Below are 12,752 nucleotides of genomic sequence, written 5' to 3' on the forward strand. Positions count from 1 at the left end.
TTAATGGAACTACAACAGAGAAACCTAGTTACCAAAAGGAAGCTTCTAATAGAAAAGTCTATGTGGAAAGGGTGGTCCATGATTCAGGGACAAGGATAGCTCTGGCTATAATATTCCAGATTAGCTTTACCAAAGACATCACGGGGGATACTACTGCAGATGCCCAGCGAATCCTATGTGTTTTTCCATTATTTCTGAACCAATTTATTTAGCTTGGAGACCTAATATAAAAACTTATCAAGTAGTACTCATGGTTATCGATGTTTTGTTAGTAGGTATGCATGTGTGTGACATAAGGCTATAAGCACTTTCTACCTCTAGTCAGATTTAGTCTCTCATTTTGGGGGTGAACCTGGGGAGATTGATGGCTGCAATCTAGAAAGTATAGAAGCAGCAAAATGGGTCTAGGTTCCAAAAGGACACTGTAGAATTGAGTGTACAGACTCAATATTTACATGGCAGATTTGAATAAAGAGAGATAGTTCTATAATTTGGGAAGCATTTACAAAAGAAGTAGGACTTGGAAAAAAGATCAACATTATAAGAAGAAATTATCATTATTGTCTCTCTTTCCAAGGTGTGTCCTCAACCCACTATGTCAACATTCAATAACACCACATCCTCCTCCTCAGTCTTCCTCCTGACTGCATTCCCTGGGCTGGAACTTGCGCATGCTTGGATCTCCATTCCTGTCTGCTGTCTTTATACCACTGCCCTCTTGGGGAACAGCATGATCCTGTTTGTCATTGCCTCTGAGCGGAGACTTCACAAGCCCATGTACTATTTTTTCTCCATGCTGTCAGCTGCTGATTTGGGTCTGACCATCACAACTTTCCCCACTGTACTTGGGGTACTCTGGTTTCATGCCCGGGAGATCAGCTTCAAAGCTTGCCTCGTTCAAATGTTCTTTATACATGGTTTTTCCTTCCTGGAATCCTCGGTCCTGGTAGCCATGGCCTTTGACCGCTTCATGGCCATCTGCAACCCACTGAAGTATGCCACTGTCCTCACAGACATGATGATTGTGGTGATTGGACTGATCATCTGCATACGGCTGTTAATTTTCTTGCTTCCTTTGGGCCTTGCGTTGAAAAGCTTGTCTTTCCATGGTGGCCAAGAGCTCTCCCACCCATTTTGCTACCACCCAGATATAATTAAATTCACATATTCCAACCCTAGGGTCACCAGTTTTTGGGGCATGTTTCTTCAGCTCTACTTAACTGGCACTGACTTATTGTTCATCATTTCCTCCTATGTCCTGATCCTCCATACTGTCCTAAGCACTGTGGCCCCCAAGAAGCAACACAAAGCCCTCAATACTTGTGTCTGTCACATCTGTGCTGTCACCACTTTCTATGTGCCCATGATCAGCCTATCTTTGGCACACCGCCTCTTCAATGCAACCCCAAGGGTGGTCTGTAGCATTCTGGCCAATATTTATCTGCTCTTGCCACCTGTATTGAACCCTATTATTTACAGCTTGAAGACCAAGACAATCCGCCAGGCTATGCTCCAGCTGCTCCAATCTAAGGGTCCACAAGGCCCCAATGTGAGGGGTCTTAGAGGAAGATGAGATTGAAGTGGAAGGGAGAGTATTGCCATTACATGGTTGTATTTAAGTAGGAAAGGGATTTGGGACAGGTATTTTGGCTACTGAGTCAATTCCAACTGAATTAGAGAAGAAAGAAAAAACTTCTCTGAGCTTCTCAAGGACATTTTTAAAACAGTACAATTCAAAACCAAATTGAGTGTGTATATGTCCTTCAAACATTACCTAAAACAATCACATGGATTTCATAACAAATTAAAAGCACGATAAGATCTGCATTCCAGTTGAACAATTTAATTATCTGTTTAAAAATGATTCTTAGATATACCACAAATAAATGACAAAAATTTGGTTTTGAATTCAGCTTAACAAAATCATTTTTTTGCAGTCGTATTTCCTAGAGAGCATTGAAGACTTTACCTTTTCACTGTAAAAGGAAAAATTGCATTGTATGCAAATGCACATGCATAAATTTGAACTTAAAACCTAGAAAAATCTTGCACACAGCTTTCAGTCTCTACAGTCACCTACAGAGAGTTCTATATGACTAGAGATGTATTCCCTGTACCTCTATTTTTTCTTTAATCCCTTTCCTCTGTAGTGAAAGTGAAACTTTTGCAGTTCTAATGGCTTTTATATATATATAATATATATATATCTCCAAAGAGTCCAATATATAAAAGTTACAGACTGTCTTGTTCTTTTCCCCATAGCCTAGATATTATAATACAGCTCTGATTCTGATTCAATAACCCCTCTTCAGTGCCTATTTGTCTCAGGACTGCATATTTCTTCTACCTGTTCTTAATTCTTGGATTGTTAATTTCCTACTTAGGTATGAGCTGCCTCTATCTTCCAGCGTACTTGTCACTGTAACTTGAATATTTTTGATAGGAAATCTTTGGATGATGTTTACTGACAATACTTGGTTTGCAAAGAAGAACCTCAGATACAGGATTAATATAGTGTTGAAGAGAATTCTCCACACTTCCCCCCCGCCACAGTTATAAAATTTCAGTCACACCCAGGATAACTCCATGTCTGAGCCCAGTAGACCAAGCAGATATTATAATCTAACCCACCTGTCTCCTCCTTCTATATTAACTCCCTACTTCTTAGCAGACAGGAAACACCATTCCTAGCTTCTGGTATATTTGGTTTAGCTCTTGGTTCATACAAAGATTCACTGTACAGCTCAAGTGCTGCTAACTGACCTGATTAGCTTAAACCTCACTAGTCTTTACCAACAATATTCACATATTAGGCAAAATTTAATTTATATGTGCAATTCTCTTATATAGCATTTTCAGATGCTTTAGATATCTCCCTGGTGTTAAACACCACACAAGCATGTATGTGGCAGAGGTCAGTATTTTAATGGAGAAAAAACAATGCTTGACTATCTAGAAAGTAGTACAATTGGAGGTAAATTTAGTTTTTCAGACTCTAAGCACAGCATTCCAGTGAAAACTTCTCTTGGCCTTGTGCACTTTATGGAAAATCTTTGTATTCCTTTATCACGCAATTCAGTGCCCAATATTACAATTTTCCATTCTCATGTTGCTGGGAAAGAAGTGTCTCATTGGGCCAATCCCTTTCAATGAAGACAAAATGCAACCATTATTAAAAAATGCAAGAATTTGGTTTCTAGACATTTGGTTCCAGAACAATTTTGAGGGTCGATGGCATATTCTTAGACAGATGACCTCTTAGTAAGCCCAGAGTAAAACAAAAAATCTTAAAGATAATTAGTAAGAAACATTGCTATTTTAGAAAAATGAATTCAAGGAATGGGGACAGGACTGAGAAAACTGCCACAGAGTTAGGCATGTTAGAATTAATAGGTGAGGTTATTTGGTACTATCTATTTCGGGGAGTGATATAAATACCCAAGTTTATTTTCATTTTTCATGTTTTAAGCCCAGAGTTAGCAGTGCCTGAGAGTGAAGAGCGCTTGTACAGCAGCTAAGAAAGGCCAATAGAGGCGAAATACTGTGGTCCCATGAAGAAGATCACCATCCTTAGAGAGCATCACAGTAAAACAGTCTGGCCATGGAATTAACTTGTGGCAGAGCAACTACTTCAGACCATACTCAAACTTTTCCTCTTCAACTTTTACAGACATCTCAGGCTCTTTTGTTATTTTTAAAGACCTTCCTAAAAGTTTTCTTTAGTACTTCCACAATCAGAAATTTTAAAAATCTGGAAAAGCAAAAGTTTAAAAAATTTGTATAGTTTGTATCAAAATTTATCAGCAGCAAAACCTAACCTGAACACATGTAAATATATTTATGGTCATTATTTATTCCACAGAGGAAGTAGCCACACATTTCACTGCAGAAATCTTGCAGTGTCTGAATACCCACTAATGCCTTAGAGGTTGGATGGTATCTTTAAATCTGAAAAGTGCGAAAACCCAAGGATTTTAGGTGAACAATTGTGGAAACAATCCTTCCAGTTTTATAGTATATAATATGAAAAAAATATATATGACAGACTGCCATATACATATTTTAATCTTCTAGTATGCCAGATCTACTCTTTATACTTGTCTCAAAATATAATCCATCTACTCCACACCAAAAACATATTCATTAATCTGTTTCACCTCTAAAGCCACTATTAATGGAGTGTGAATTTATGTTTTGTTGTTAAACAATGTATTTAATATATTTGGACTTCTTTTCTGATTTTAAGTGTTGTGTGTGTCTGTGTATAAAATATGTGGATAATTTCAAAACAAAGAAAAATATTAAAGATAAAATTATTCACAATGCTAATGAGTTATGATCAATGAGTTGGCATTGGTTGTTCCCAGTTTAATTTTTAGGAAAATTAAGAAGGATTGAGATTGCTGACAATGTTTATTTCTAAAAGCAATAGGAAAAGATGGTTAAAGGGTACTTGACTATTGACTTCTTTCATATAAACGGAACAAGTATTTCCACAAAATTCATAGAAGATCCCTCAACAAAAAAAACAATGTCTCAAAGACACCTGTAAGATGACCAGTAACTGGATGAGGGTAGCAAACTTTAAATTCCAGATCCTTCGATTTCCACTGGATGCATGGGGATATAATCTCTATTTCTATCAATGCTTGCCTTTGTGCTGCAAGCAGTAGCTAAAATTCCATATCTGTGTGTGATTCACTGTTTTAAAAACATTGCGCAGCTGCCCCACACATATCTGACACATTTCAGTCTTAAGCTTTAGAGACATCAGAGACAATTTAGTTCCCAGTGCATACGTAGTACTGATTATATGGATGGTTAAGAAAGATAATCATGAGTCATCCATAACAGTTTGCTTGGAAAATATTTTTTTCTCTGAGGCTGGCTGACGTTGCTCCACTTTTTCCTATAGCTTCATTTTAGACACAATTTCCCCAGCAGCTTTTCACGAATTTGCTGTGTCTTCATACAATATACAATGGGGTTCATCAGAGGAGGCATGAGTAAGAAAACATCAGCAATGATGATCATGGCCATTGGTGACTTATCCTTGCTAAAGCAGTGCATAGAGGCCAACACAATAATGGGCACATAGAAGATGAGCACAGCACAGATATGGGAGACACAGGTGTTGAGGGCCTTGAGCCACTCCTTACGGGATCCTATTCCCATCACAGTCTTCAGGATTAACACATAGGACATGGCAATGAACACACTATCTGACATAATACAGAAAGCAACAAAGAAACCATAGAAAAAGTTCACTGTGTTGTCAGAGCAGGCCAGCTTCATGACATCCTGATGAAGACAATAGGAGTGAGAAAGTAAGCTTTTACTACAATAGGTCAGTCTTTTGAGAGTGAAAGGAAGCGGGAGAACTAAGAGCATGCTTTTAATGGAAAACACCACCCCTATTTTGGCAATTCTGGCACTGGTGAGGATGGAGCTGTATCTCAGAGGGTTTTGTATGGCCAAAAAGCGGTCCAAGGACATGACCAGGAGCACTGATGATTCCATATCTGTGAATCCATGAATGAAAAATTCTTGAGCAAAGCAGGCATTTGGAGAAATTCCTATGGCATTGCACATAAATATCCTCAGCATAGTTGGGAGGGAGGAAAGGGAAAGGCCCAGATCAGATACAGCCAACATGGAAAGGAAATAGTACGTTGGTGCATGGAGTGAGGGTTCTGTCCTGATGACAAAGAGGCAGGTGCAGTTGCCCAGGATGGCCACCAGGTACATGAGGCAGATAGGGATAGAGATCCAGATATGAACATGCTCCAGTCCTGGGATTCCAATCAGGAAGAAGGTGGTGATCTCAATTTCAGAAGAATTGAGACTATGCATAGTGTATCAGTTGGAAATTATTGATTCCCAGATCTGAAATGACACTTTCGACAGGGATATGTTTTATTCATTTCCCTCCTTTCATCACTTTTGTCTAAGACATAGACAAATAAAATGTAATTTTTGAAGGCTTCCCACATCAAGGAATGAAAGCGTGAGCTATTTCTCCTAAACAGATTACTTACAATAAAGTGAGATATTATTCACGACAGTGGAGATTGGGAATATAGGTACTGTCTTTGATCAGCCACAACTCTACATAAGATTCTTAAATAAAAATACCCATATAAAGAACAGTAACCTCCAAATAAATCCCCCTTTCACTACTAGACTTTGCCTCTTCCTATCCCCAATAAAGTCAGAAATGTTATACAGTCAGGCTAGACTATGGGGTAACATGTTTTGCCTATAGGCTAGAATCAAAACAAAAACACAAGTGAAAACAAAGCTAATAACAACAAAAAAGGGAAACTCCAAGATGTAGATTGTACCAATAGTAAATTACCAAGGGTTCCTTCAAGTCCTAGGGTCATTTGGTCCAAATATTTTTAGGCCAGGATTTGAGCTTTGAAAGCTGATTTTACTTACAAGTTTCTCCAAAGAAAAGACGGAAAATAAATCATGTGTACTTGACTTTTAACCTTCTCTTACAGCACATTGAAAATTCCATCTTCTTGTTTAGTAGTAAATAAAATGTCTTTAAACATGATCAACACACAGCAATGCCATCTACCTTGCAGTGTGGAGAAGCAAAAGGATTCTTGGACTTTAGCTACAGATCACCATCAACACTCATGGATATCAAGTGGCTCAGTCAGCTAGATTACAGGCCAGCTATGGTATGTGGAAAGGTTAGAAACAATATATTGGGGAGGGGAGGGGTGAATACTGCCTGAATCCACATTTTTCTAACATCATAAGATGTTTTAAAAAAGAGTCCCATGTCCCTCCACCCCCATCAATGCATTAGCCATGTACCTTTCAGATCTTCTCTTCCTTTTTGGAATTAAATTCACTGAAGGCCAAGGAAATCCAAGGTATTTATAAACTATATCAATCACTACTCCTTGGCCCAAAGAAAGTAAGGGTTTCATTGAAAGAATAAGGCTTTGTAAGAGGATTTTACTTTTAAGAATTAGAACTTGTAAGAACAAGATCTTTCAACTAGTTCATTTTCTAGAATGGACACACATGAGTTATTCAGAACAAATTCTTCCCTAGGAGGCCTGAACTGCAATCCTTAAGGATAAAGCAGTGGTTATATCATGGTCTGGGTATTAGCCACTCTTGCACCTCTCTAAACCCCAGGTTGAAAATAAGCAGAAGTTCTTTCAGACAGGGATATTAGCACTTTGACCAGTCCAGTTAGGTGAAATCATGATCCAATTGTTCCTTGAAGACTTTCTTCCTCATCAATCTAAGCAAAGCCATGCACCACTACTATATAATTTCATATAACTGTAATATAAACCTTCAGTGGTCATGTGATTTGTTGTTTATGGGCTCCATAGTACCAAACTCATTGTGAGCACAGTTCCTGATATTATCAGCAACAAGCACACAGTTCCTGGCAAATGTTGTAATCCAATTATTATTTAATTGAATCTTACTAAGCCGAATAGGTTTTAATTTAACTGAACTGCTCTTAGAAATCATTTCTTCATTTCAAGTGGGTACTTAAAGCTTGAAACCTTCTTTCAGAATAGGTTAGCATTCATAAATTATATGAGAGGATGTTATCTGATTTGAGCATTAAAAAATACAATATTTTTGCTTTGGTTTGTTCTTCCTTATTTCCCTCTAAACCAACAGAGCACGGTGAAGTCATCATTTGCATTCTTATTGATATCCAAAAACTATGGCACATACCTAATACTCAGCAGTTCTGATCCATTTCTGCGTGACTATTATATTTATTATTTACATCTAATTAACGTCTATTTCAATCAATTATGATTAACTTCTTTCCCTTACGTAGCATTTTATCTCCCCCAAATATTCTTCTGTTAAAGTCAATCTTTCTCCAGCACACAAATACTCTGCTGGTTTTGGGAGGATTAGAAGTGCTGATTGGTTCCTGTCTCTTTATTTCTGCTCTCCTGGGCCTTTTTCTCAGCTCCATTTTATATGCCATTGACAAAGTCATTAATAATGACTCTTACTTAAGCCTCATATGTTATTGTTATTCCTAATTTACAAACTCAGCAACTGAAGCACAATTTAATTTCTCAAAGAAAACATATATTGTTATGAGCAGATATGAGATATGAACCAGTGACTTCAGAGTCTAAGCTTTTATACCTGTATCATGCTTAAAACACGTTAAGCATGTTTTAATAATTGAATAAATTGCAAGGTACTTGCATTCTAATTGATATACATAAGAAAATGAATCATGTAAGAAATAATATAAATGTCCAAAGAAGGCCAAATAATTCTTTATAATAACTTAAGACAATGTCATCTCATCTGACCTTTCTTCTAAGACTGAAGCCCCTACCCATGGGCTGTCTGTATCCCTATTCCTAGTTTAGGCAGATAATCTTTATTCTTCCATCGAACTATTTGTCCTATTTCCCAGACCAAATTCCATATGGAGTTCTTACTCTAGGCTAACATTTTATATAGTAGTGCTTGAGTAATTGGATGACTTCTGAGATGACCCACAGAAAAGTAAAGTCCAAATAAGTAGCCAAACCTCTCAGTCACAGAACCACAGATTTGGAGACTGCTGTTGAAAAAAAATATCATAGTTGTAACCATCTTTTAGTAAGCTTTGGGTGTGATTCCTATCATTTCAAGGAGAGTCCTTCAGACCTAAATCCTAGTTAGATCACGTCTTTGCTGATGATCTCAGCCTCCACGAGTCCTGGGCTCGTGATGCTTTTTTCTCTACCTTGAGCTGGTTCCTATCCACTACAGTTCCCTCCATATCCCCTCAGGTAAACAGTACCAATGTTAAGAGATGGCTAATGAGGGATTCAACACCTTCTTAATGTTCATTTACTTCTCCAGTATAAGGAGAACTCTCTGCTTGCCACGCTGACATAGCTGCAAGACAAATCCAACCATAATTTCTATCCCTAAGCCTCTATAATAACTAAATTCTGGAAATTCCACTGTTGTGAACCCTATTCCCAGTCCTTTCCAAGCCCCAGTTCTTGGAGTACCCATGTTTCAGACACACTGCAGAAGAAAAATTCATATTACAAGACAGAACTATGTTAGAGCCCTATTACACTTACCATATAACTACACAGTTAGAAATAAGTTTAGAGTAGAGGCTTCCCAACCTCAGTGCCTCAAGTTTGCTGACTCAGTGTTTTATCCATAGACCACAGACTCCTCAAGCTTCTGGCTTCTAAGATTTGATCTCACGGGACACCAAATCCTCCAGCTCTAAAAAATTTCCTAAAAATTCCCAGAAGAAAACTGGTTCAGTATAATAATCTCAACTCACTGATTCCCAAAAGACCATGACAGGGACAGAACAGGATGGACCAAAGCTTGTGGAGACTTAAATACCTCAAGGAAAGCTTGCCCCAAAGATTAGGGAGCGCAGTTGAGGCTTCCAAGAAATAGCATACGGTACAACAGATTTTTACTTATACATGTTTTCAAGAAACCATCAACCAGAAGAGTGCTAACATCTCTCATCTGATTATAGATACGTCTTTTTTTTCTAGATGTGTTAATTTTTTTATTCATGAATATTGAAATTTTCATTTTACATATATGCACATTTAGTTTTGCTATAATTCCTTGGTAATTATAGCAAATCTATAAATTTGACCCATTTATCGTTGAAAAATATCTTTTTTCCCTAGCATGGGGGGTTTAGAGCTATATGTACACAAGCAAAACACGTTCTTAAACCTAATCCATTCCTGTGGGTGTGAGCCAATTGTAAACAGGACTTTTTAATGAGATTACTTCAGTTAAGGGGTGGCTCACCCCAATCAGGACAGGTCTTAATCCTATTACTGGAGCCCTTTAAATGTAGAATGAGATTCAGACAGAGATTGAAGACCACAGGGAGCAGAAACTGAACATCAACAGAATCCAGAAAAGAAGGGGAAGGCCAGGAGAAGCTGCCATGCGCATTCTCATGTGGCAAAGGAGCCAAAAATCAAATAATCACCAGAAGTCAGACCAAGACTCCAGTCTTTGGGAAGAAAAGTATTGCCTTGTTAATGTCTTGATTTGGACTTTCTTTTTTCCTCAAAACCATGAGCTAATAAATTCCCATTGTTAAGCTGAGCTATTGCATTGTCTTTCTTGAGCAGCAAAAGAAACTAAAACACCCTGTGATACTTCTTGCCTTATTGTCCACATGCTCTGATAATAATACAGCAACCAAGATATATATACATAACATATATATTATGTAGAGAGTCATAATATATGATTGGAGTCTCTAGACCATTTTTATATAATGGAATTACTAACATATTTAGTTCTAAGTCTATCCTGTGTTATCTGATTTTCTTTGTCCTGTCTTTTTTTTTTTATTACAGCATTTCTGATTTTATATGAAATCAAACAGCTTTCAGTATTCTGTTTATCTCCTCAACTGCATATTTTAGCTATAAATAGTTAAATATTTTTAGCAGACTTCTCCCCAGATTATGTGCATCCTTAATTTATCAGTCTACCAAGAATTAATAGTATGACAATGCCTACGTAACATTCCATTTAACTCACTTAATCCATTGTAATTGTTGTCAAATATTATTTCTAATTATATTATAAACCTTACAAACATTATAATTGTTGTACTTAATGTTTTCCAGAAACTAAGCAAAGAAAGAAGAAAGCGTTTTATATCTAATCACATATTTATCCCTTGTGATGGTTAGGTTCTAGTGTCAACTTGTTCCAAGTTCTTTTTTTTTTTTTTTCCTTTTCTTAAACATTTTATTCATGTATTAGAGGGATTTCTTTTTTGTTTGCTTTTTTCCAATCATGAGGAGAGTGGTTGAGGAGTACTGAATCCATCACTACTTTGATGACACAGTTAAGATTCCAGATTCACATTTCCAGGTACCAAGAGTTCCCTCTAAATGACACAATCAAGTCAGCCTTCGTTTACATTACTTTCTACTGAACACAACAATGCCCACTGGTATCTCTAAAGCGTAATCGCATCTTAGGTCGGTATTTCTCCAGGTAAAGCAGCTGTTTTGAATTGAATGCTCCCCTTCTTTTTTGTCTTATAAACTGAACTGCATCTTCACACTTCATTCCACATTCAATCAAAGCAAGTGCAACTAGCACAGGTGCCCTTCCCAATCCTGCAACACAATGCACTGCAATACAGCAACCTGGCTCTTCACGAAATTCGGTTTTTAATAGGTTTAGCCAATCATCTACTATCTGATTAGGGGGTGGAGCTCCATCATCAAATGGCCAATCTAGAACGTGGATTCCTTCCTTTTCAACTGGAGCTTTATCATATGTAGCATCACAAACTCGAACCAAAGTTGTTACTCCATACTTCTTAAGTTCCTCTGTGAACTTGTTGAGGGTAGCATTGGTAGGATTGTGAGTTATCAGAAAACGCATGTTCTCATAGGAGATCTCCACAGGGGCTGGGCGGTTCATTATGGCAAATAAAAAGTGTGTGCGTGCTTGTGTGATTGTGAGGGGAAAGTGGAGAGGGGTTCGGGGGTAGGGGGAATCAATAAATCTTGAAATGTTTCACAGCGGTAAACATTAAAAAGACCACTAAAATGCCTATTATCGATCAGTGTTTTCTCTATTCAACTTGTTTATTCCTTTAAGAAGCTTGTCTTCAAGATATGTAGAAGGATTTAGAATCCACTCGAATCCAAATTCAACTTGGGCCTCAATGACTATAGATGGATACCTTCGGACTCCAAAAAAATCCAACTACAAACAAAACTTAAGCAGACTTTACTACATTTAGGCACTAGTGAGACAAGTTAAAAGTGTAGATCTCTTTCCACTTTTGTTTACTTGATGCTTAACTTTACTGGAGTCATTAAAAGAAATAAGCTTGCAATTAAAAAAAAAAAGCCAACTATTTCTGAGGCCAGTCTCGGTGTCCAGAGTCTTCAAGGCAATGTTAATTATGGCACATAGAACCTCCAAGCTCACTTGTCAGCGAAAACGCTGTGCTGAGCCTGGCAGAAGTCTGCCCTCACGCTCAGAATCGCCATAAATGTGCAGCGTATATTCCAACGAAAAACGCTGGCGAGCTGGGAACTGGGCATTGAAGTCTGGCGGCGGCAGGAGCAAGGAGGCGCCTCTCTCCTCAGTCACCTCGGCGGCCGCGGCGGTAGCGGTGGCGGCGACGACTCCCCCCCAGCCTCGGCGCACGACACCCGGCCGGCCCGGCGGCGGCGGCGGCGCGTGTCCACGAGTCCGTCTTGCTGCTGCGGCTGCGGCTGCCGCTGCGTCTCCTGCTGCCACCTCTGCCCTCGTTGCCGCCGCTGTCCTATGGCGTCGCCTTGTGACTTGCCCGGCCGCCGCTACCGCTCCAGCCGCTACCGGAGAGACGACGGTTACAGACCAGCGGATTGCGCCGTAGCCACCACCGCTGCGCGCGCAGCCGGAACCAGCTCCCGCCGCCCTTGTTCCAAGTTCTTACGCCCAGTTGCCTGGTCAGGCAAGCTCTGACCTGACCATTGTTGCAAGGGTATTTCATGGTTCATTAATAAACCGGAAGTTTGGCGTATTAAATCATGAGTCAGTTGATTGCATCTGTGGTGGATTACATCCGGGATCAACTAAGGCATGTACCCCACAAGGAGATAATCCAATCAGTTAAAGGCTTTTAAGGGAGAAGAGAGACTCACTCATTTCTTCTTCAGCCAGTGAGACACTCCTGTGGAGACCCTTCATTGGAGCTGCCAGTTTCATAGCCTGCCCAGTGG

The 12,752-nt window shown here is 38.9% G+C and overlaps 2 protein-coding genes and 1 pseudogene across 2 annotated transcripts; 1 reads left to right on the plus strand and 2 right to left on the minus strand.

Annotated features, from left to right (window-relative positions):
• Positions 1 to 580: 580 nt before the first annotated feature.
• On the plus strand, positions 581 to 1,573 carry OR51T1 (olfactory receptor family 51 subfamily T member 1). The gene has a single exon (XM_077112138.1). It carries the CDS (start codon positions 596 to 598, stop codon positions 1,571 to 1,573), a length of 978 nt encoding a protein of 325 aa, XP_076968253.1. The 5' UTR covers positions 581 to 595.
• A 2,880-nt stretch (positions 1,574 to 4,453) lies between these two features.
• Positions 4,454 to 9,248, minus strand: LOC143643522 (olfactory receptor 51A7-like). Its single transcript, XM_077112139.1, has one exon. It carries the CDS (start codon positions 5,851 to 5,853, stop codon positions 4,918 to 4,920), a length of 936 nt encoding a protein of 311 aa, XP_076968254.1. The 5' UTR covers positions 5,854 to 9,248; the 3' UTR covers positions 4,454 to 4,917.
• Positions 9,249 to 10,725: 1,477 nt separating this feature from the next.
• LOC143643523 (protein tyrosine phosphatase type IVA 2 pseudogene) lies at positions 10,726 to 12,151 on the minus strand (annotated as a pseudogene).
• Between the last annotated feature and the right edge of the window lie 601 nt (positions 12,152 to 12,752).

Source organism: Tamandua tetradactyla, chromosome 8, assembly GCF_023851605.1.
Source record: "Tamandua tetradactyla isolate mTamTet1 chromosome 8, mTamTet1.pri, whole genome shotgun sequence".
Taxonomy (NCBI): domain Eukaryota; kingdom Metazoa; phylum Chordata; class Mammalia; order Pilosa; family Myrmecophagidae; genus Tamandua; species Tamandua tetradactyla.